Raw genomic sequence first — 21,694 nt, forward strand, 5'->3', positions numbered from 1 at the left:
CACTACATGTTAAACCGTGTGCTAGGTGATTTACAAGCATCATCTCATTTAATTCTCACAACTGTGTGAGAACAAGTACCATATATTATTCCCACTTTACACATGAGGAAACTGAGGCTCTAAGAGGATGAGGCATTTGTTTAAAAGAATTCATCAGTTTGACTTCAGATCCCAAGATCTTAATCAGCAAACATCTTCCTGGTATGTCGATTTTATTGGGATGGTTTTTAGAAAACATACATTTCAGTGGGTCAAATGCAAAGCTTGCATTAAGATAGAAGCTTTCAGATGCTTTGGGCTTTGTCCCAGAAGCCTGGAAGACCCTTTCATGCTCCTCTTTAATGACAAAACTGGAGAAGCATTGTTTAAGGGTGTCTCCCCTGCCATCCAAGTTCTCTGAAACCCTCAATAATTGGCAATAGAATTTTCAAGCTCCATTTTACAAATAAGAAACTTGAAGAACGGATCTTGTCCACGTTCGCATTGCTAGGAGGTGACCCACTCACATTAAATCAGCTGTTTTGGCACCATCTTCCAATCAGTAACCCGGAGCACATTCCTGCCAACCCACAGAGATCTCGCCGCTTTACCAGACACAAGCCCTTTCACACCCACCGGCCCCAAACCCAGCCCCTTCCCTCAGACCCATACCTTTTCTCTAGCATCTCTCCTTTACTTTTCCCGAGTTTCTTCTTTCCTTGCATCACATCCCGTTATCCCTAATCGGTCCCGCCCTGTCCTCCTAGCTCCGCCCCTGCCTTCCCAAGCCCCGCCCGCTCCCTTCAGCGTCGCGTCGTTTTTTCCAGCTGTGTGCTTTATTCCTAGTGCAGCTACACTTTCTAGGCCATCCAAAGCTCCGCCCTTTATCTCCCGAGTACTCCTCTTCTGTTTAGCCCCACTTTTTACCCCGCTATTCTAGCAGGGTTCCCCTGTACAGTGGCTCCGCCCCCACCCACAAGCCCGGCCCCACAGTCCGACCTAGTCTTCAGCCCCGCCCAGGCCCTAATCCATAACTCCTGGTCCCCTTAGGCTCCAGCCTGACTCCCTCTTGCTCCCGGCCCTGCCCCCAGCCCCGCCCGTTACTCTGGCCCCGCCTCACCGCCTTCCTCCGAGACCAAGGCCGGGTCCCTCCCGCAGCCACGGCGCCAGCAGGAGGCAGGGCGCGTAGAGGGAGGAGGCAGGGAGCGGAGAGGGAGGAGGCAGAGGGGGAGGGGAGAAGGGCGGGCTCCTCACGCCCAACCCGGCGCTCACCGTCCGTGGCTGCAGATTCGCCATAAACCGCCCGACGACCCGAGATCCTGAGTACGGCGACTTCAGTCTCCAGAAACTCCACTCTAAGATGAGAGAGCTAGAGGACCCCTTTGGGGTGTCTAGGGTCCTTTCTGAATTCCAGAGAACTGTCTCTCGAGCCTCAGCGGACGGGCAGGGATACGTGGCGAAAGTGCAGCTCAACAGCGCTGCGAAGCCACGTTTACCCTGCGCAGACGCCGTCGCCGCCGCTGCTGCCGCCGCCGCTGCCACAGCCTTTGCCGCCACGGTCTCCGCCGCCGCTGTCCTCGCGCTGCCTCTGGGAGCCTCCATTGTTCCAGCGGCGCCCGGTCCCGAGGCTGGGCATCCAAGGGGCCGGCGAAACGGGCGGCGGCCGACGGAGTTGAGACCCCGGGGCGCCGGCGGGACCGGGAGCAGCAGGGGTCAGCGCAGGAATTCCCGGGAGCCGGGACCACAGCGTGGGGCGGCAGGGGGCCGGGGTAGCGAGATCTACAGTCTCTGGAGTTGGGGCTCCCCCTTCCCAGCCCGACTTTCCCCGCCGGCCTCCCCAAGTGGGGTCGGAGCCCCGGCGGGCGCCCCCAGCGATGAGCCCGGACTCGAGGTGGCCGGTGAGTGCGGGCCTGGGACCAGGGCGGGAGTGGCCGGCAGGGAAGAGATAGGCTACGTTCGTGGGGCGCGCAGAGCCGCGTGGCCCGGGAGCCTCTCTGGCAACTCCAGCTGGGAGAACTGACAGTGCATTGGTTCCCAGCAGGCATCCCGGGACAACAGTGTTCTCTTTCGGGGCTGCCCGGGCCAGTGGCAGGAGGGAAGCCTTGTTTCACTTGTTACATTTCGACAAAGGGGAAACACCACCACATCCGGAGAGTGGGTTGCGGGCAGTGCCGGGGCCCAGCCCTATCTCTTCGGCCCCCGCCCCCTGCTTCCTCCAGCCCCCTGAGCTCCAGCGGCAGATGCAGCCGCCATTCCCCTTGGGCCCTCTCCGCGGGCTTTCTGATCTAAGTTCTTGTCTCCCTCACCTGTGCTCCTGTTGCTGGGTCCCAAGGGGACATTGCTGGGTTCGCTATACTACTTTGGGAGCCGTTCACCCGGGACCCAGCTTGGAAAGAGGAGAGCTTGTTTGTGCTTCGGTTGGCTTATGTTTATAAAGACACAGCCGCAGGTAGGAAGCAGAAGAGAGTCGCAGTTGGACGTGTAGCGTTACTGATGTGAAAGTCAGGAGCCGTTGACAGAGGAGCTGAAGCAGCCCACCTGCCTGGTTAAGGCACAGGTGGAGAGACCAACAGGGTTTATTTTGTCAGAGACCTCAGGGTAGCTCTGCCCGGCTGGGATGGTGCCAAGCCCCTAGCTGAATTGTTGAACTCAACTAGGCCGAGAGAAATTGGGGCAGTCTCTGACCAAGCTGGGCTTCCTGAGGCCTGGTGCCATCTGCTGTCTACACTCACCCAAGAATGTTGAGGAGGGGGAAGGGAGGGCCCCTGCAGACCAGCATGGAGCTGAGCATGCCTAGACTGTCGTGTTCGTGTTTGTACCCTTAGGGCCTGGCACTTGGTAGTCACTCAGTTGTTGCGTGAATGGGTGAAAGAAGTGCTCATATGTAATGCAGGCTGCTGTCACTGACTAAATGACCTCAGTTTTCACTTGGCTTCTCAGTACATCTCCTACTCAGTCCCAGAGCCAGGCTCCCCATAAAGACCTCAAAACTAAATGAATTCTTTCTGTGATCCAGTGATTTCTGCAGGAGTCCACGGCTGAATCATTGGCCACCATTCAGCCTTCTACATGGCCTTCATCCCATCTGAGCTCTCAATCTGGTGATCCCCCTTATTCAGCTGTTCATTCAACAAGTCATTCATTTGCCAAAAACTGAGTGTCCAGTGCATGCTAGGTACTGGGGATACAGAGGTGGATAGGCTCTGGTGTCTTTACTACACAGCTCCCAGTCTAGAGGGGAGACAACTTTCAGTATGTCAGGTGCTGTGGTAGAGGTGAGAATGGAATGCTGTGGAAACAGCTCCCCATGGGAGAATCAAAGAAGTTGTGTCAGAAGTAACATTTGAGTTGATTTTTTTGAAGACTGAATAGGAGCCCACCAATCAGAAAGGGAAGAGAGGCTATAACATTCAGGGAATGGTAGGTTCCCCTGTATAGACAAAAACAGCTGTAACTTGTAAAAAGAATCTGGAAAGGAGAACTAGGGCCAGACAGTGAGAAGAGCTCTTTGAATGGCATCATAGAGAATTTGGAAGATTATCTTGAAGGAACTGGGGAGCATCAGGAGGCTTTTAGTGAGAAGACTGGCATCACTGCTGCCTGGTAGAAAGATCACTCTCCAATATGATGTGAGGTTGGGCTAGAGGGTTGAGACATAGGGCAGGATGACCAGGCAAGAGGTGATGAGGGTCCAGATCTGGGCCATGGTAGAGGAGATGGCATTTGGAGACACTGTAGAGGTAGGCTGGCTAGGACCTGGTGACACCAAGTGAGGGGAAGGACTAGAAAGACTGGGGTCTCTGGTGCAAGTGGCCAGTAACTCATCCCCAGCCTTATGCTAACTGATCTGTATATTCTAGATGTGACAGCATGGGGGTAGACTTTGATGTGAAGACTTTCTGCCACAACTTGCGGGCGACTAAGCCACCATATGAGTGCCCGGTGGAGACCTGTCGAAAGGTCTACAAGAGTTACAGTGGTATTGAGTACCACCTGTACCACTATGACCACGACAATCCACCACCCCCACAACAGACTCCACTCCGCAAGCACAAGAAGAAAGGGCGCCAGTCACGCCCAGCCAACAAGCAGTCACCCAGCCCCTCAGAGGTCTCACAGTCACCAGGCCGTGAGGTGATGAGCTATGCACAGGCCCAGCGCATGGTGGAGGTGGACCTGCATGGCCGTGTCCACCGCATCAGCATCTTTGACAACCTGGATGTGGTGTCAGAGGATGAGGAGGCCCCTGAGGAGGCCCCCGAGAATGGCAGTAACAAGGAGAACACTGAGACGCCAGCTGCTACTCCCAAGTCAGGCAAACATAAGAACAAGGAGAAGCGCAAGGACTCCAACCATCACCACCACCACAATGTTTCTGCAAGCACCACTCCCAAGCTACCAGAGGTGGTCTATCGGGAGCTGGAACAGGACACCCCTGATGCCCCACCCCGGCCAACTTCCTATTACCGGTAAGCCCACCTCTATCTTGCAACTCTGGAAAACTGGTCAAGCAGGGCTCAGGAGCCAGAGAGAGGTAAGAGGCACAGATAGGAGAGTGGCAGGAATAAAGAATAGTGAAAGAATACTGATTTTGCCAGGGCAGTGAGAGGAATGGTACCCCACTAATGGTGGCAGTTACTCTACAGTGCCACATGCCTCTCCTTTATTTTATTCTCACAACTCTCAGGTATTTTTCTCATTTCACAGATGAGGAAACTATGGTCAAGAAAGGGTGCCAGATTTATCTCTCTGGTTTTTTTGTTTTGTTTTGTTTTTTGAGGCAGGGTCTGGCTCTGTTACCCAGGCTGGAGTGCAGTGGCATGATCTTGGCTCACTGCAGCTTCTGCCTCCTGTGCCTAAATGATCCTCCTACTCAGCCTCCTAAGAAGCTGTAACTATAGGGGCATGCCACCATGCCCAGCTAGTTTTTTAAATTTTTTTTAGAGATGGGGTTTCACCATGTTGCCTAGGCTGGTCTTGAATTCCTGGGCTCAAGTAATCCACCCCTCAGCCTCCCACAGTGCTGCGATTATAGGCACCAGCCAATGTGCCCAGCCATACTTATCTAAAATCACATGCCAATAGACAGCTGAACTGGGATTCAAACCCAGGTTCCTCTGACTCCTGAACTGTAACTATTTCCACTGTGCCAAAACATCCTATTTCTGATTCCTGGCCTTCTCCATTTCCTAACTGCATGACCTTGGAAAAATGCATCCAACTTACAGTGTTTTACGGACCCTATCTGCAGAGCAGATACAGTATTCCTCTGCCTCCCTAAAGTTAGAAGACTAGGGTCACTGATTTCATAAGGTACTAAAAGCACTTTGTAAATCTACCTTTGTATTTCTCACATTATTTATTCTGTTATTGTCATCTAGCCTTTAACATGTTGAAGCAATATTTTATATTTAAGCAATATTTTATACTTCTCCAGTGGCCCTTCTATTTTTGTCATTTAATTCTTCCTTTAACATGAGGTAAAAGATGAGGGATGGGGGCGGGCAGTGTGGTGGTGAAACTACATGGAGAAATCCTGGCTGAAGGATGGTACAAAAACCAAGTGTAAAACCTCCCTGAAAGTTGGCATCCAAAGCAAAGAAAGCATTCTGTTGAGTTAATTTGCCAACAGTGGTTAAGTTTTGTTGTCAGCTAATCAGAAGGCTTGATCTCTGAGGAGGATTTGTCACAAAGACTTTTATATAAAAAACATTTTGTACCAAAAGTGCAGTCCACATAATGTTAAACCTCAATTTTTATTTTATTTATTTAATTTTTGGGACTGAGTCTCGCTCTGTTGCTAGGCTGGAATGCAGTGGTGCGATCTGGGTTCACTGTAGCCTCTGCCTCCTGGGTTCAAGTGATCTCATGCCTCAGCCTACTGAGTAGCTGGGATTACAGGCACATGCCACCACTCCCAGCTATTTTTTGTGTTTTTAGTAGACACGGGGGTTTCACCATGTTGGCGAAGATGGTCTCTATTTCCTGACCTCCTGATCTGCCCACAGCCTCCCACAGTGCTGGGATAACAGGCGTGAGCCACCTAAACCTCAGTTCTTTAAAAGCAAATCTGGGAACACAAGCAATATGGCATGTAGCACTTTCATCTCTCCACTGTTTGAGTTTAAACCCATCTCCCTCTTCTCCCATTCTTTAATCTTTTCAGTCCTACTCCAGTTCCTTCTGTCTTTTCAATTTTCTCTTTTCATACTGACTGCCATACCCACCTCTGCCCCACTCCTAACACAGAAACCCCTCTTTGGGCTTCCCCTGCCTCCCAGTGGCCCTTGAGCACTCTCTGCTCTGACAGGCATCCCAGCCCAGCTCATTCAGCTCCTTTTCTTCCTCCCTCCACTTAGATTCACTCTTTCTGGGGATCAGATCCATTTTTTAGGGGAGCAGTTCTCAGCAGGTATACTGCAAACAGCTGGGAGAAGTATATTGCATGGGATTTGTTACCACTGTTGATAAAACTGCCCAAGTTTTGGAAATGATTTACTTTTTATATAAATTGAGAAGATTTGAGGTCATCTCTCTAATAACATCACTTTCTCTTGCTTGCATTCTGATATGCTTCCTTGAGGGGGCGAGAGAGGGTGGCATGTCAGCTGGTGTGCCAGGAATTATACATGACATGCAGCCTACCTTATCTGTACTGCAGCCTGTAATCTGGGTGCCTGTGGGAGTGTGTTATGCACCATCACATAATGTCACGTGTGTCATGGCAGAGAAAAGGGTGAGAATTGGTGCTCAGCAGAGCTGGTGCCAAGGCCTGGAAGAAGCCAGATGGTTCACACCATCCATGAGTCATACCCTTTTTCAAAGATAGGGATGTTGCAGTCACCTTGGAGAAGAGGTTAAAGGCTAAAAAGGAAGAAACTGCTTCCTACAATGTTTCAGTCTCTCTCCTCCCTTCCATCCTCAAAATGCCTTTCAAATGAACAGTATTGAGTGCCTGTGTCTATATGGTGAATCAGACACAACCCCCTACTTCTGTCCTATAGTGGAGGAGTTAGACACATAAACAGCTATAATGCTAGGAAGGTGGGTAAGGGCCATACAAAAACTAGGAAGTTAACATTTATTGAGTGCTTGCTGCACATCAGGCCCTATCCTAAGCACTTTACCTGCATTAACTCATTTAATGCTCACAATACCTTCGTGAAATAGGTTCAGATTAGCATCACCACTTTATAGATGAAGAAACAAGTCCCAGGGAGATTTGCTCACTTGCCCTCTGTTAGACAGGACCCGGGCAGTGTGGCTCCAGAGCCTGTGTGTGCCTGGCCCACTGTAGCAACCAAAGTCCCATTTCCTCCATGGGAGGAGAAACAGGAGCTAATGTTTTTTAGGGCCTGTTACATGCCACTTGACTTAGCTCATTCATTTTTTAAAACAACTTATTAATAAAAAGATAAGTTTACATATTTGCACACATGTCTGTATGTGGTCATATGACTTAGTGGTTAGGTGGTGTTTTATACCAAGGTGCTCATACTTCCTTCCCTGGGCCTGATGGGGTGCTGGGGGGCTGCTGGAGCCTGAGAAGGAGGCTCCTGGGCAAGGCACTATATAAATAAATGTAAAGGCAAGGAGTTTGTAGCTTATTCATTTTTATAATTCCATATAATCCTGACAGTATCTTTCTGAGTAGGTAGTATTATCCTTGTTCTGTCATCAATAAAACTGAGGTTTATAACAGCAGTAATGTCCAAAAAGTCACAAAATGGCAGAGGCAGGATTTAAATCTGGTTTGCTTAGAAGCCAAAGCCCCATTTTTTCCTTTGTACCCTATAGTTTACAGTGCCAGAGTCCAGGCCACCTATAGCATGGCAGGGCAAGGAGCACCTTCTCTGTGTGACAAGCACGTAGAGTAGCCCTCAGTTCCAGGCCTGTTGGCACAGTGATACAGGGTGGACAGTAAGAGCACTGGGGCTGGAGGTTGATGCCTCTGTCTCTGCTACTCCATTGTTGTGACCTATCTATGTTTTGATTAACTTCTCAAAGCTTAAGTTTCCTCATCTACAAAATGAGGACAATAAGAACACTAACTCTATGGCTGTGGAAAGAATAAACGTAATAGTTTAGCACAATGCCTGGCTCATAGTAAATGCTTGGTAAAACTTAGCTATTATGATTGTTATCTCCCAAGGCTGTCCAGTGAACAAACACCCTGAGTTTGAGGGAGCCCTGAGCTAAGAGAAGACCCATGGCATTCTAGTCAAGGCCCTGCCCACCAGTGTTAAAGTTACTTATATGTAATTTGGCAGTGACATCCAAGGACCTTCCTTCTTCCCCTGATTCTTCGTACCATCATCTGAACCACTCCAAGGGGTCCTAGCTGCCCTACCGTCCTCCCTTTAGAGGAGGCTGGCTGTGCCTCTGCAACCCAAAGATGGTGTCACATAAAGCAGCTAGGATATGAGCTTTGTAGTGGCAGGCCTAGGTTCACATTCCAGCTTTACTACTTTCTCACAGGTGAGCTGGGGCTGGGTGATTAACCTCCCAAGTCTTAGGTTTTCTTTTCAGCAAAATAGAAATGATGATAGTATATATAGTATCTGGAGTTAAGGTGAGGATGAAATGAAGCAACACATCTGAAGGGCACAGGTGGAGAATAAATGCTCAGTGGCAAATGAGCCTTTATTTCCCGCCCTTAAAGGCAAAGCCATTGCCTTTAAGGGCGGGAAATCTCAACCATGTGAAGCTGAGTTCCCTGTGTGTACTGTTGTAGGTACATTGAGAAGTCTGCAGAGGAGCTGGATGAGGAAGTAGAGTATGACATGGACGAGGAGGACTACATCTGGCTGGATATCATGAATGAGCGTCGGAAGACAGAAGGTGTAAGTCCCATCCCTCAGGAGATCTTTGAGTACCTAATGGACCGGCTGGAGAAGGAGTCCTACTTTGAGAGTCATAATAAAGGCGACCCCAATGCTCTAGTGGATGAGGATGCTGTTTGCTGTATCTGCAACGATGGTGAGTGCCAGAACAGCAATGTCATCCTCTTCTGTGACATGTGCAACTTGGCCGTGCACCAGGAGTGCTATGGTGTCCCCTATATCCCTGAGGGCCAGTGGCTGTGCCGCCGTTGCCTGCAGTCACCCTCTCGTGCTGTGGATTGTGCCCTGTGCCCTAACAAGGGCGGTGCCTTCAAGCAGACAGATGACGGGCGCTGGGCCCACGTGGTGTGTGCCTTGTGGATCCCTGAGGTCTGCTTTGCCAACACGGTCTTCCTAGAGCCTATTGACAGCATTGAGCACATCCCACCAGCTCGCTGGAAGCTCACCTGCTACATTTGCAAACAACGGGGCTCAGGGGCCTGCATCCAGTGCCACAAGGCCAACTGTTACACAGCCTTCCATGTGACATGCGCCCAGCAGGCTGGCCTTTACATGAAGATGGAGCCTGTGCGGGAGACGGGCGCCAACGGCACCTCTTTCAGTGTCCGCAAGACAGCCTACTGCGACATCCACACGCCTCCAGGTTCAGCACGCCGCCTGCCTGCCCTGTCCCACAGTGAGGGTGAGGAAGATGAAGATGAGGAGGAGGATGAGGGTAAGGGCTGGAGCTCAGAGAAAGTCAAGAAGGCCAAGGCCAAGTCCCGGATCAAAATGAAGAAGGCACGAAAGATCCTGGCAGAGAAGCGGGCAGCGGCGCCTGTGGTGTCAGTGCCCTGCATCCCACCACACAGGTAGGTGGGGAGCAGGTGGACAGGCAGGTGAGGGACAAAGGAGTGTCCTGGAGAGGAACTGGCAGCCTTCTGAGTGGAATGGCAGGGCTGGGCTATCTTCCTCCCAGGAGTAGAAAACAGCAGGGCTGGGCTATCTTCCCAGGAGCTGCATAGAAGTTAAAAAAACAAAAACAACAAAATATTTTCAAAAGAGATAGTTATCTTTAGCAGGTCACCTGACTTTCACGTTAAGAGCCAGAAATGTCAGCTTTTATCTGGCATAGCTAATGTGTTTTGAACTGCCCTTCACTTTGATGATGTGGTTTGTTAAGCTGGGATGGAAGAGGATGGAACTGCCATCGGCAGCAATGGAAAACATGGTCTAATTATGAAGAAACAAATAGAATGAAAAGCAGGGAAGGGGAGGCTCAAGAAGTTGTAAAGTGGTTATTGATGCTCATTTGGGTTGTGATGGCCAGGATTATTTTAGTTCTCTCGTGCCATTTATTTGATTTACTATACATTTCTGCTGTGTACAGTTGTATTTAATCTTAAACCTTCAAAGGCTCAGTCTCTGTGGGGCTCCCAGGGTCAAATAGTACTCTGGGCTGCAGTGACTAGAGCAATCTTAGGGGAGGAAGTCCCTGACCCCTAGTGTACAGGCTTAAGGATCTGGTTTAGTGCCAGGAGCTTGGTTTCCTGTCTGCTGTGGTACCATTGATGGCACCACTCTCTCTTCCTTGCTGTAAGCCCAGAGTCCCAGGCCTTTTAGACAAGAGATACTTCATCCCCATTTAGGAACTCTCACTTGGTCTGCTTAAGAGAATCAGGGCCCAACAGGTTTTACTCTTTGTTTCCTTCCTCCCAGGCTTAGTAAAATCACCAACCGCCTGACCATCCAAAGGAAGAGCCAGTTCATGCAGAGGCTGCACAGCTACTGGACACTGAAGCGGCAATCACGGAATGGGGTCCCATTGCTTCGTCGCCTACAGACACACCTGCAATCTCAAAGGAACTGTGATCAAGTTGGGGTACTGTGTCCAGTTCCCTGTGGGCTCTGGGAGCTAGGGCCTGGGGGAGACTAAAACCAAGATTTGCAACTGTAGCTTCCAGTGTCAGAGGGCTTAGGCTCTTTCCTCCTCTAAGCTAGCCCTTAAATCAGGTTCAGCATGGAATCCTCAATGAAAAGATGTTGTTCCTATGTGTTTATGTATTCATTCAGCAAACACATACCAAACATTTACTCTGCCAGGTCTTGGGGACACACAGATAGAGGCACTACCAATAAATTACTGTGCTCCCTCTTTTGGCTTGACCTGCCCAGGTCAACTTAGCTTCCTGGGCTCTCTTCTCCCTGCTGACCTTTCCTCTGGCTCTCTGATCATCTCCTGATCTTCCTTTTGCCTCTACAGAGAGATTCTGAGGATAAGAACTGGGCCCTTAAAGAACAGCTCAAGTCCTGGCAGCGGCTCCGGCATGACTTAGAGCGAGCTCGGCTGCTGGTGGAATTGATCCGCAAGCGGGAAAAACTCAAAAGGGAGACGGTGAGTGCTCCTGGGCCAGTCCTATTTTATAAAAGAGAAAACAGACCCAGGAGAAGGAAAAGTATGTGTCCCCCAGCCAGATAGTGGCAGAGCTGCCACTGGAGTCAGGTCTCCTGGTCCTCAGTGTGATTTTAGATCTACTGGAAGCAGAACGTCACAGGAGAGTATGAACAGAATCCTTGGTTATGTGACATAGGTAGCTGGTGCTAGTAGTTCAAGAAAGGGGGAGACCAGAATCGTTGGTACAAGTTTCCCTGGGTGGAGCCTCGTAGAAGGTATACCTGTATGAGTACACCCAGCTGTGAAGCTGGGTTCCCAGGCCAGCTGGGATTATCTCCTGAGACCTCTCTGCCACTGGACTGGCCGAGGCCTGGCTGATCAGGCCTTTTTGTGTGTTAGATCAAGGTTCAGCAGATCGCCATGGAGATGCAACTGACCCCTTTCCTCATTCTCCTTCGCAAAACCTTGGAGCAGCTCCAAGAGAAGGACACAGGCAACATCTTCAGCGAGCCGGTCCCTCTGTCTGAGGTAACCGAATTGGACGAAGTAAGAATCCCTTCCCCTCACTCCATCTTCTTTCTGTTTCTCTCCCAGTTGGACCCCTGCTGCAGGTCTGGGCCAGGGACTAGATGGGGACCTTGAAGAGAGGGGCTGGTGGCTCTGGGGCAGGATGAACTGGAGCCACATGTATCACCTGGACTCTGTCTTGTCCCTGTCACACCCCAAGGGCCCAGAATGGGAGGCAGTCTGCACTCCTTCCCCAGAGGCAGGGACTGAGTCTGCCAAATGAATAATCCCAGGGCAGGAAGACACTTTCGGGGTGCTGAACCCTAGAACGGAGACTTTAGAAGGCTCAGCACCTAAAGAACCAGCTCTGAAGCCCTAGGTCCTGACTGGCAGACTCTTCTCTCTAAAAGGTATAAAATGAGAGGCCTGAGGCAGCAGCCTCCTTATAAGTTACTGTGAAGTAAAAAGAACTATAGGAATGCAAGGTGGTGTTTATTTTCAGAGAAGTCCCCAAGCCATTTTCTTAGTAAAGCCTCATGTAGTCTAGAAAATATATTTAGCTCTACTTTCATCAACATTTTCCAGGAAAGGAAAAGTAGGCCCAGAGAGGTGAAGAGACTTGCCAAAGTCACACAGCTTGTGACTGGTAAAGTCAGGACCAGAAACCAGCTTTCCTTTCCCTGTGCTATATGCCTGCCTCTAACTGTGGTGGGAGGAGGTTGCTGGATACATTTCAGGGGGGCTTGTTAGGAGCAGGGTTCGGGGCTATGAGGAGGATATCTCCACTTAAGACAAACCTGCCCTGCCCTCCCAGGTACCTGACTACCTAGACCACATCAAAAAGCCCATGGACTTTTTCACCATGAAGCAGAACTTGGAGGCTTACCGCTACCTGAATTTTGATGATTTTGAGGAGGACTTCAACCTCATCGTCAGCAACTGCCTCAAGTATAACGCCAAGGACACCATCTTCTACCGGGCAGCAGTACGGCTTCGTGAGCAGGGTGGTGCTGTGCTCCGCCAGGCCCGGCGCCAGGCAGAAAAAATGGGCATTGACTTTGAGACGGGCATGCATATCCCCCACAGCCTGGCTGGAGATGAGGCCACACACCACAATGAAGATGGTGGGTGATATGTCACACACACATATAAGAGGCCAATGCCAGGGATGGACAGCTTTCCAAAAGTCCCCTCCTGGGAGCAGGCAGTGTAGGCAGAAAGGAACTAGGCTGAGCAGTGGCAAGCTATCCCCAGGAATGCTCCCCAAGAAGCCAGAATGGGTGAATGGATAGCAGTGCCCGCCATTCCACATCTTGGTGCTGCTATTTTACAGCTGTTCCTGGTGAGAAGCCAAGGGGGGATGAGTGGGTTTCTTGCTGCCTGCCCAGGTTCAAGGGGCCCTGAGGGCTGCCCTGAGTCTGACCTTTTCCCCTCCAACCCTATCCCTAGCAGCTGAGGAAGAGCGGCTGGTCTTGCTGGAGAACCAGAAGCACCTGCCAGTGGAAGAGCAGCTGAAGCTGCTCCTAGAGCGGCTGGATGAAGTGAATGCCAGCAAGCAGAGTGTAGGCCGCTCACGGCGTGCGAAGATGATCAAGAAAGAGATGACAGCACTGCGGCGGAAGCTTGCCCACCAGCGAGAGACTGGACGTGATGGGCCTGAGCGGCATGGTCCCTCAGGCCGGGGTAGTCTGACACCCCACCCGGCAGCCTGTGACAAGGATGGACAGACAGACAGTGCCGCAGAGGAGAGCAGCAGCCAGGAGACAAGCAAAGGTCTGAACCCCATAGCAAGGTGGACCCCAAAGCAAGTCAGACTTTGGCTCTGCAGCACACACTCAACTCCTGCCATTCCCCAGGCAGAGGTCCCTCCTACACAGCTAGCTGTACTTTCTCCCTCATTCCCCAATCAGGGGCCTCTTAGCTGCCTCTCTGGCTATTTGTATAAGAGTTAATGTTCCAAATTCCAAGCCCCTAAAATGATCTCCCCAACTTTAGCTGGAGAAATGGTCCTATACCCAGGGCATGACCCTGGATATCTATTCTCAATCAGGCCCTCACCAACTCTCCTTCTTTCTTTCTCTGCTCCAGGCCTGGGTCCCAACATGTCCTCAACCCCCGCACATGAGGTGGGCAGGAGAACCTCAGTTCTGTTCTCCAAAAAGAACCCGAAGACAGCTGGACCGCCCAAGAGGCCGGGCCGGCCCCCCAAAAACCGGGAGAGCCAGATGACCCCCAGCCACGGAGGCAGTCCTGTGGGGCCCCCCCAGCTCCCCATCATGGGGTCCCTGCGTCAGCGCAAGCGGGGTAGGAGCCCCCGGCCCAGTTCGAGCTCAGACAGCGACAGTGATAAGTCCACAGAAGACCCCCCAATGGGTGAGCCTCACCATCACCCATCCCCCCAAGAGAGTGAGCAAAGCTGCCATTCTTCCCAGCATTCTCCCATTACCCCTTTATTTGCCCAAAAAAGAGAGAGCTAGAAGGGCACTTAGGAATCCTTTAACTCCACCCACTCATTTTATAGTTGGGAAAACTGAGGCCCAGAGACACTGACCCAGCTAGAGTCCCACCCAGGGCCCCCTGCTCCATTGTATCACTTTACCTTTTCTTTTCTCACCTTCCTTGGGGATCTCCTGCCCTTTAAGCCATTTGTCTCCTAAAGCCAGTAACTGCCAAGGGAAGCAAGGGGTGGGGCAGGGCTGTGGTCAACTGTGGTAGACACTGCCCAGAGCTAGCTCTGCTGGCCAAGGTTGGAGGAATTTTCCAGCACAGAAGGGGAACCCAAGCTCCAAGTCCCTCTTTACCCTGCATGTCATCTCTGATCTACATCTTCCTGACCGGTTCCTTCCCTCCTCCCCCTCCCTTTAACCAAGACTTACCAGCCAATGGCTTCAGCGGTGGAAACCAGCCAGTGAAGAAGAGTTTCTTGGTGTACCGTAATGACTGCAGCCTTCCCCGGAGCAGCTCAGACTCTGAGTCCAGCAGCAGTAGCAGTAGCAGTGCCGCCTCAGACCGGACCAGGTACCAGCCCTCCAGATCAAGGCCAGACTCGGGATTTCCTTCCAGGGCTCTCGGGCCTTTCTAGGTTTCCCTAGAAGTTGGAAGTGGGGTGGCTGCCATCTCAGTCTAGATTAAGATGGCTCAAACTCAAGGTTCTCTGCCAAATAAATAAATCAGTGTTACCATTAATGGAACAGAGAGAACCATCCTGGGTTAAGGTGACGATTAGAGTATGCACTCCTATCTGCCACTGCTCAGTCTAACCCACCTCAGTCAGGTCACCACCCTAGCCCCTGGGGGTCTTTGAATTTGAAATTCTCATATAGCCTCTGCTTTCCAAAAGTCTCAGACCTCGGGAGTTTAAAAGAGCAGAGGGCCCATACAATGTTGTTCCCATTCTTCCCCTCCTTTGAGCTGAGCCCCCATTGTTTTGTCCACAGCACAACGCCCTCAAAACAAGGCCGGGGCAAACCTTCCTTCTCTCGGGGAACTTTCCCAGAGGACAGCAGTGAGGATACCTCAGGCACTGAGAATGAGGCCTACTCCGTGGGCACTGGCCGCGGCGTGGGCCACAGCAGTAAGTTCCCTTGCCCAAGGCCAGGGATGCTGGGGACCCAGTGTCAGGGCCTCGCCAGCCCCCCAGCTGCTGATCCACCCCCTCTCTCCCATTCCTGCGAAGTGGTAAGGAAGAGTCTGGGCCGGGGAGCTGGTTGGCTGTCAGAGGATGAGGACTCCCCACTGGATGCTCTGGACCTCGTGTGGGCCAAATGCCGAGGGTATCCATCATACCCAGCTCTGGTACGCTTCCACTTCTCTTACCATGCCCCTTGCTTTCCAGTCCCAGAACACAGATTCATAGCAGACTTCTCCTACTCCCTGCTGAGCTGTGGGGCACAGTTTCTTGGCAAGGTAGACTGGTGGGCAGATACAGTTTGAGTACCACTTACAAGCTCCCACCCAGTTTCTCCCTCTCTCCCTTTTCCTTCTCTTTGGTCCTTGGGCTCTGAAATAATTTAACGCAGAAAGAATCCAAGAGTCAGCACTGTAGTTCTAGTTTCATGATAACCTTTCTGTCCTCACTTCAGTAGTTTTCAAGTTCTTGGGGAGGGCAAGCCTTGGGAGGAAGTGGACTGAACCAAACTAGGCTCTTACTAAACCCTCAGATCATTGATCCAAAGATGCCCCGAGAAGGTATGTTTCACCATGGGGTTCCCATCCCTGTGCCCCCACTGGAGGTGCTGAAACTTGGGGAGCAGATGACCCAGGAAGCCCGAGAGCATCTCTACCTCGTCCTCTTCTTTGACAACAAACGAACCTGGTAAGTAGCCACAGATGTAGCCCTGTGTGGTATGGGGGCAGACTGCCAAGAAACTCCAGCAACAGGCAGACTGGGCTATCATGAAAAAACAATCAGCCAGGGAGAGACTTAAAACAGGTTTTTGAGCAAAGGATTGTATTGGCCATCAGTCTGAGAGGCTGAGTGGGCAGTAGCGGACAAACAGCTGTAGCTAGAAACCAAAGGATCATCAGAGACTATGACAAATATAGAGGTGGCTCCCACCCAGACTCAGATGGCTTCTAGACTTAGTTTTCCCACTTCTGCATCCACGGTGAATGAGGATGAAGCAGGCATAAACATTCAGGCTCTGAATCCCTGTTCTGTCACATTTACACATGTGGTCTTTCTGTTAATTGTCTGCAGAGAGTATTCAATGTCAGTAAAGTCTGCCTGGAGCCTATGGCACAGAGTAGCTATTTCTGGGAGGTCAGGGCACCTCCTTTTTGTAGCCATAAATACCCTGTGATTACCCTCCCGCCGCCACCATGCAGTATAACTGTTAACTGGGCTCTTTCATCACTAGATCATGAACAGTCCTTTGAGGGCAGGGACCATCAGAGTCTGGCCAGAGTGGGTGCTTGGGTGGTGTGTTTGAGTGAATAGAGGAGGAAGGCTGGTGCTTGTTCTCCCTGAGATGATTTATTTGATCTTCACCTTGTCCTGTAGGCAGTGGCTGCCCAGGACCAAGCTGGTTCCTCTGGGTGTGAACCAGGACCTAGACAAGGAGAAGATGCTAGAGGGCCGTAAGTCCAACATCCGCAAGTCAGTACAGATCGCCTACCACAGGGCTCTGCAGCACCGCAGCAAGGTACAAGGCGAGCAAAGCAGTGATACCAGTGATAGTGATTGATACTGCCCAACACAGTTCAACCTACAGTGCCCTGTGACCTCTCTCCTCCCCTTTGCTCACTGTCCTGGAGTGGCACCGGCCTCTGCACTGACTCATTTCTGGTCTTGGGGCCAGTCTCAGGGGAAGCTGGGTGGGGGAGGTCCCTCCTGCCCTAAGTGCAGCTGGACTGTACAGAACACTCCAAGGGCCAATGGCAGTTCAGCGCAAGAAGAGGCGGAGGGCCCACAGGTCAGAAAAAGCTCCAGAGACCTTATGGCATTGGAGGGCGGGTGGTGGGCCAAAGTTTGGATGCTGCATAAAACAGGCCTTCCCACCACCTTCACCTGCTCATGCCAGGAGAATCCATACTGCCTAGAGGCCTGAGGCCCCTACCGGTGGTGAGGTGAGCGGGCATCTGTCCAGCCTGGAAGAGGGGCACTAGGTGACTCCCTCCCCTGCTGTTGTAAATATTGTAATTAATCGGAGAATTTAAATTATTCTCATTTGTAACTGCGTTTCCGGGTCGCGCCAGAGTCATTTGGTACTAAAAAAAAAAAAAAAAAAAGACTGGGGCCTGTCCCCATTTCCTTTCTCTTTCCCATAGATTCCCCCACCTTTCAAACTGGTTTGTATTTATTTCAAAGGAAGAAAATATATTGATTCTTAGAAAATAAACTGTCTAGAGTTCTTTGTTTTTGCCTCCTACCAGGGCAAAGGGATACAAAGGGAGGCTCTGTGCCCCAGGGATGACACATAATTGGCCCAAGTGGTTGCTGACTGCTGTGCATGCTACATTTATAAGACACAGCAAAGAGAGCTCCCACTGCCCATGCATGGAGTGAGTAGCAAGCCCTGTGCTAAGTACCTTTGGACACTAAGCTTTATGTAATCCTTGTAATAACTATACGGTAGTTTAATGATAAGCTGGTTATCTCCACAAAGATGCTGAGGTTTCAAAAAATTACCTTGCCTAAGTTCCTACAACTAGGAAGTTAGAGAGCTAGAATTGGAATCCAGTTCTGTTTGTAAAGCTGGCTCTTGAACCAGTATGTTGAACTGCCAGCGAAAGAGTCAACTGTCGATTTCCTTCTTGGGCCTCAGAGGCCTCAAGTCCTTTGCCAGTGGCATGGCCCAAATGCTTCAGCATCACTACAGCTGAGACCTTCCCCACTGCTTAATCGGAGACAGAGCAGAGATGGAGAGAGTTGCTTTTTGCTCACCCCCAACCTTGGCACTTTCTTTCCCAACTCCACCAACATTTATTGAAGGAATGCCTTCCAAGTGCTAGGTGCCTGTGGGTGGCATGCCTACAGATAGGAACAGTCACAGGAAGAGGGAGCGGCCCAGGCCTTGCAGCCACTGAGGACGGCACTGAGATAATGATGACATTGGTCTGATGTTGATTCCATGCTCACGGTGCACGCTGCTAGGTCTCTGCCTGGGACACTAGGGTCAGTCCGCTGCAGATGTTGCACTTCAAGAACTTACAGTCTGAGTCGGGCACAGTGGCTCATGCCTGTAATCCCAGCATTTCAGGAGGCCGAGGTGGGCAGATCACGAGGTCAGGATCAAGACCATCTTGGCCAACATGGTGAAACCCTCTCACTACTAAAACTACAAAAACTAGCTGGCATAGTAGCACGCACCTGTAATCCCAGCTACTCGGGAAACAGGCAGAATTGCTTGAACCCAGGAGGTGTAGGCTGCAGTGAGCCGAGATGCTACCATTGCACTTCAGCCTGGCGACAGAGCAAGACTCCATCTCAAAAAAAAAAAATTAACAGTCTGATAGTTCAGATACAGCAACCCCAGATCCCTATGCTGGAAAGTGAGAATGGCCCAGATTAAAGTTCGCGTCTCCTAGCTCCTTTTTCACGTCTTCCTCCAGAAGGAAAGACTAAATTAAACAATCCATCCTCCTGTTCCAGGCGGCTACCTCAGGGCCACACACTGGGACTTGGACTCAACCTGATGGGCTTCTGGGTCCAAGCCCAGACAAACCCTCTCGTCACAGGCCCCATTCCCAGGAGGGCATGAGCAGATGGGAGTATGGAAAGAATGCCCAGGAAGGGAAGCAGCAGCTGTGGCGGCAGGCGGGACAATCCGAGGGACGCCTCTGAAGTCCTTAGGTCTCAGAGGACGCCTAAAGGGCTTGAAGGGGGCGAGCTTTGCCGGCGGGCACTGAAGAATACTCCGGAGATACTTCCCGAGGGCTGTGGGGCCGGAGTTGTGTTCGCTCCGGTTCTTTGTGAAGACAGGATTTGAGGGAGGCGGCCCGAGGAGACCGAATGCCAGAAACTGGAGAGGCTCGGGGGAGAACGGCTTTCTGAGGATGGGCTAGGGAAGGACGTGGCTCTGAGGACGGACAGCCCTGAGGAACCGCGAGGCGCCGGGATGGAACTCGTTAGCGCCGCGAGTGCAGACAATCCCGGAGGAGGAAAGGCCAGTAGCGGGCAGGAAGCCCAGTCCGCGCCAATCGCGCGGGCACTTCGAAACGGCCCGCCCACCCCGATTTCTCATTGGCGTCTCCCACCTCCTCCGCGGATTGGCTACCTCTAGGTCAAATAAGCGGGGCTTGAGCCCTACTTCCGGTGGTGGCGAGGCGGCCCCTGGAGAACCCAGAAGAACACAGCTCTGAGCGCCTAGAGTCCCTGGGGGCGGGAGACGATGCGTCGGAAGGAGGGGGCGGGACCTGCACCTCAGGAAAGCCGGAGGATTGGGTCAGGAAGCCGGGCTTCCGTAACTCGCAAAGGGCGGGGCCTGCCGGAGGTGGAGGAATAAGTGAAATAGGGAAGGTTGTTGCAGACGACCCTGAGGGTGAGGCCTTAAGGGGCGTGGTCCTTGTCTGGGCGGGATTTTTGGGCGGGGACTAGGTCGGTTCTGAGTGGGCGGGGCCATTGGGGGCGGCGCCTACTGTGGAAATGCCGGCCCGTGGGATTCTGCCCCGGCGCTTGGGGCATCGTACTCTAGCCTCCGCCCCTGCAATGTGGGCCTCCATTCCGTGCCCTCGCTCTGAGCTGCGCCTGGACCTGGTTCTGCCTTCTGGACAGTCCTTCCGGTGAGTGACTGCACCTGGGAGATCCGTCCCCTGGGACTGGCTCCTGCCGCCTCAGCTCTACCCGGCATGGGATACAAAGGAATTTGGGGAGTGATGGAAGAAACCCCGGGGTATAAAAGAGGAAACAAGCAAGGGTGGCTAGCCTGTTACCTTTAATATGTCTGTGCAGTGATATTTTAAGGATCAAGCGGTATAACTGATGTAGAAGATAATGGCACTTTTTCTTTTTTTGAGACAGGGTCTCACTCTATCGCAGAAGCTGGAGTGCAGAGAGGCTCATTGCAGCCTCGAGCCCCTTGGGCCCAGCCTCCCCAGTAGCTGGGACTGCAGGTGTGTGCCATGTCCGGCTACATTTTTGTATTTTTTGTAGAGGTGAGGTTTCGCCATGTTGCCCAGACTGGAAGATAGCATTTTTACTTTGCGGTTAGTACATCAGTTTTGTACCTGGAGCGATTGTAGGATGGGAGGGACCCGAAAGGGTGCAAGAAAGGAAATTGAATACCAGGGCTGTTGTGTGCCTGGGGCTCAGGTGGAGGGAGCAAAGCCCTGCACACTGGAGTGGTGTACTAGCGGATCAAGTATGGACACTAACTCAGACTGAGGAGCAGCTCCACTGCACCGTGTATCGAGGAGACCAGAGCCGGGCTGGCAGGCCCACACCAGATGAGCTGGAGGCCGTATGCAAGTACTTCCAGTTAGATGTCACCCTGGCTCAACTGTATCACCACTGGGGTTCTGTGGACTCCCACTTCCAAGAGGTGGCTCAGAAATTCCAAGGTAAGTACAGGACCTGGGCTGAGGTTAGGGTTCTTGGACATAAGTTACTTCTCTATGACTCAGTTTTACCATCTGTAAAGTGGGGATTTTGTCTGCTTCATAGGCTTTTATGAGGATTTAAGGAGCCAATACATATAAAGTGCTCAGAATAATGCCAGGCACATGGTAGTTAGTATTACCATTATTATTATCCTGCTATCACCACAGTGAAGTGACAAGGATTTTGAGCCCACTCCTGGTTGTGAGACCTAGGGCAAGTGACTTCATTCATGCTGTAAATATATACAAAGCATCTGCTGTGTGACTGGGTATACACCTATGAACAAAACGGACCCAAATGCCGGTCCTCATGGAGCTTACATTGTGGCCTCTTTATCTGTGGAATGGGATGGTAACCAGCCCTCACAAGATGCTGTGAGGAATGAGAGGTCTGGTGTTACTTTCTATAATAGTGCTGACCATCATTCTCCTGGGATCCCCCTGGAGCTTTGGTACCTAGGATCTTGCCTGTGGGTAGGAAGAGGCCACGCCCAACAGCAGGTATCTCTCTCTTACCCCCTGCATTTCGGGTCTCCAGGTGTGCGACTGCTGCGACAAGACCCCATCGAGTGCCTTTTCTCTTTTATCTGTTCCTCCAACAACAACATCGCCCGCATCACGGGTATGGTGGAGCGGCTGTGCCAGGCCTTTGGACCTCAGCTCATCCAGCTTGATGATGTCACCTACCATGGCTTCCCCAGCCTGCAGGCCCTGGCTGGTGAGTAGGTAGGTCCCCTGTCCCTAGGTCCTCCATCAGCTTTCAGGATCTGTTCGTTTCTCCCCTGGTTACTATCTCAAGGCTTCCTGAGTTGGTAAACATTTCCCAAACATTTCCCCCATCCACAACTGCCCTGCCTGGTCTGATCAGCCCCAGTTACTCATCCTCCCTATGCATCCCTAAAATGTCAGCACCTCACTGGTCTGTGCTTTTTGCCCAATGGGTTCAATGCCT

The 21,694-nt window shown here is 51.6% G+C and overlaps 2 protein-coding genes across 21 annotated transcripts in view; both read left to right on the top strand.

Moving 5' to 3' along the window:
• Positions 1 to 1,483: 1,483 nt before the first annotated feature.
• On the top strand, positions 1,484 to 17,543 carry BRPF1 (bromodomain and PHD finger containing 1). 10 transcript variants are annotated; one of them, XM_002758607.4, is made up of 14 exons: positions 1,484 to 1,877; positions 3,840 to 4,448; positions 8,714 to 9,673; positions 10,521 to 10,683; positions 11,065 to 11,196; positions 11,596 to 11,742; positions 12,518 to 12,827; positions 13,153 to 13,476; positions 13,792 to 14,076; positions 14,574 to 14,721; positions 15,141 to 15,277; positions 15,380 to 15,498; positions 15,864 to 16,018; positions 16,706 to 17,543. In XM_002758607.4, exons 2-14 carry the CDS (start codon positions 3,850 to 3,852, stop codon positions 16,887 to 16,889), a joined length of 3,663 nt encoding a protein of 1,220 aa, XP_002758653.1. In that variant the 5' UTR covers positions 1,484 to 1,877; positions 3,840 to 3,849; the 3' UTR covers positions 16,890 to 17,543. The 10 variants fall into 10 exon arrangements, with proteins under 10 accessions (XP_002758653.1, XP_008980367.1, XP_002758654.1 ...); XM_008982119.5 differs by having other exon boundaries at positions 13,156 to 13,476; XM_002758608.5 differs by having other exon boundaries at positions 11,596 to 11,724.
• A 1,915-nt stretch (positions 17,544 to 19,458) lies between these two features.
• The window catches only part of OGG1 (8-oxoguanine DNA glycosylase), a 33,606-nt gene continuing 31,370 nt past the window's right edge, over positions 19,459 to 21,694 (top strand). For 10 of the 11 annotated variants that reach the window (XM_078351619.1, XM_035276245.3, XM_035276243.3 and 7 more), the window contains exons 1-3: positions 19,459 to 19,926; positions 20,456 to 20,703; positions 21,281 to 21,460. In XM_078351619.1, coding sequence (XP_078207745.1) covers positions 19,790 to 19,926; positions 20,456 to 20,703; positions 21,281 to 21,460 — 565 coding nt within the window. In that variant the 5' untranslated portion in view covers positions 19,459 to 19,789. Of the gene's footprint in view, positions 19,927 to 20,455; positions 20,704 to 21,280; positions 21,469 to 21,694 lie in introns of all 11 variants that reach the window. The other variant, XR_013527487.1, reaches the window with a different exon arrangement.

Source organism: Callithrix jacchus, chromosome 15, assembly GCF_049354715.1.
Source record: "Callithrix jacchus isolate 240 chromosome 15, calJac240_pri, whole genome shotgun sequence".
In the NCBI taxonomy this organism is placed as follows: Eukaryota; Metazoa; Chordata; class Mammalia; order Primates; family Cebidae; genus Callithrix; species Callithrix jacchus.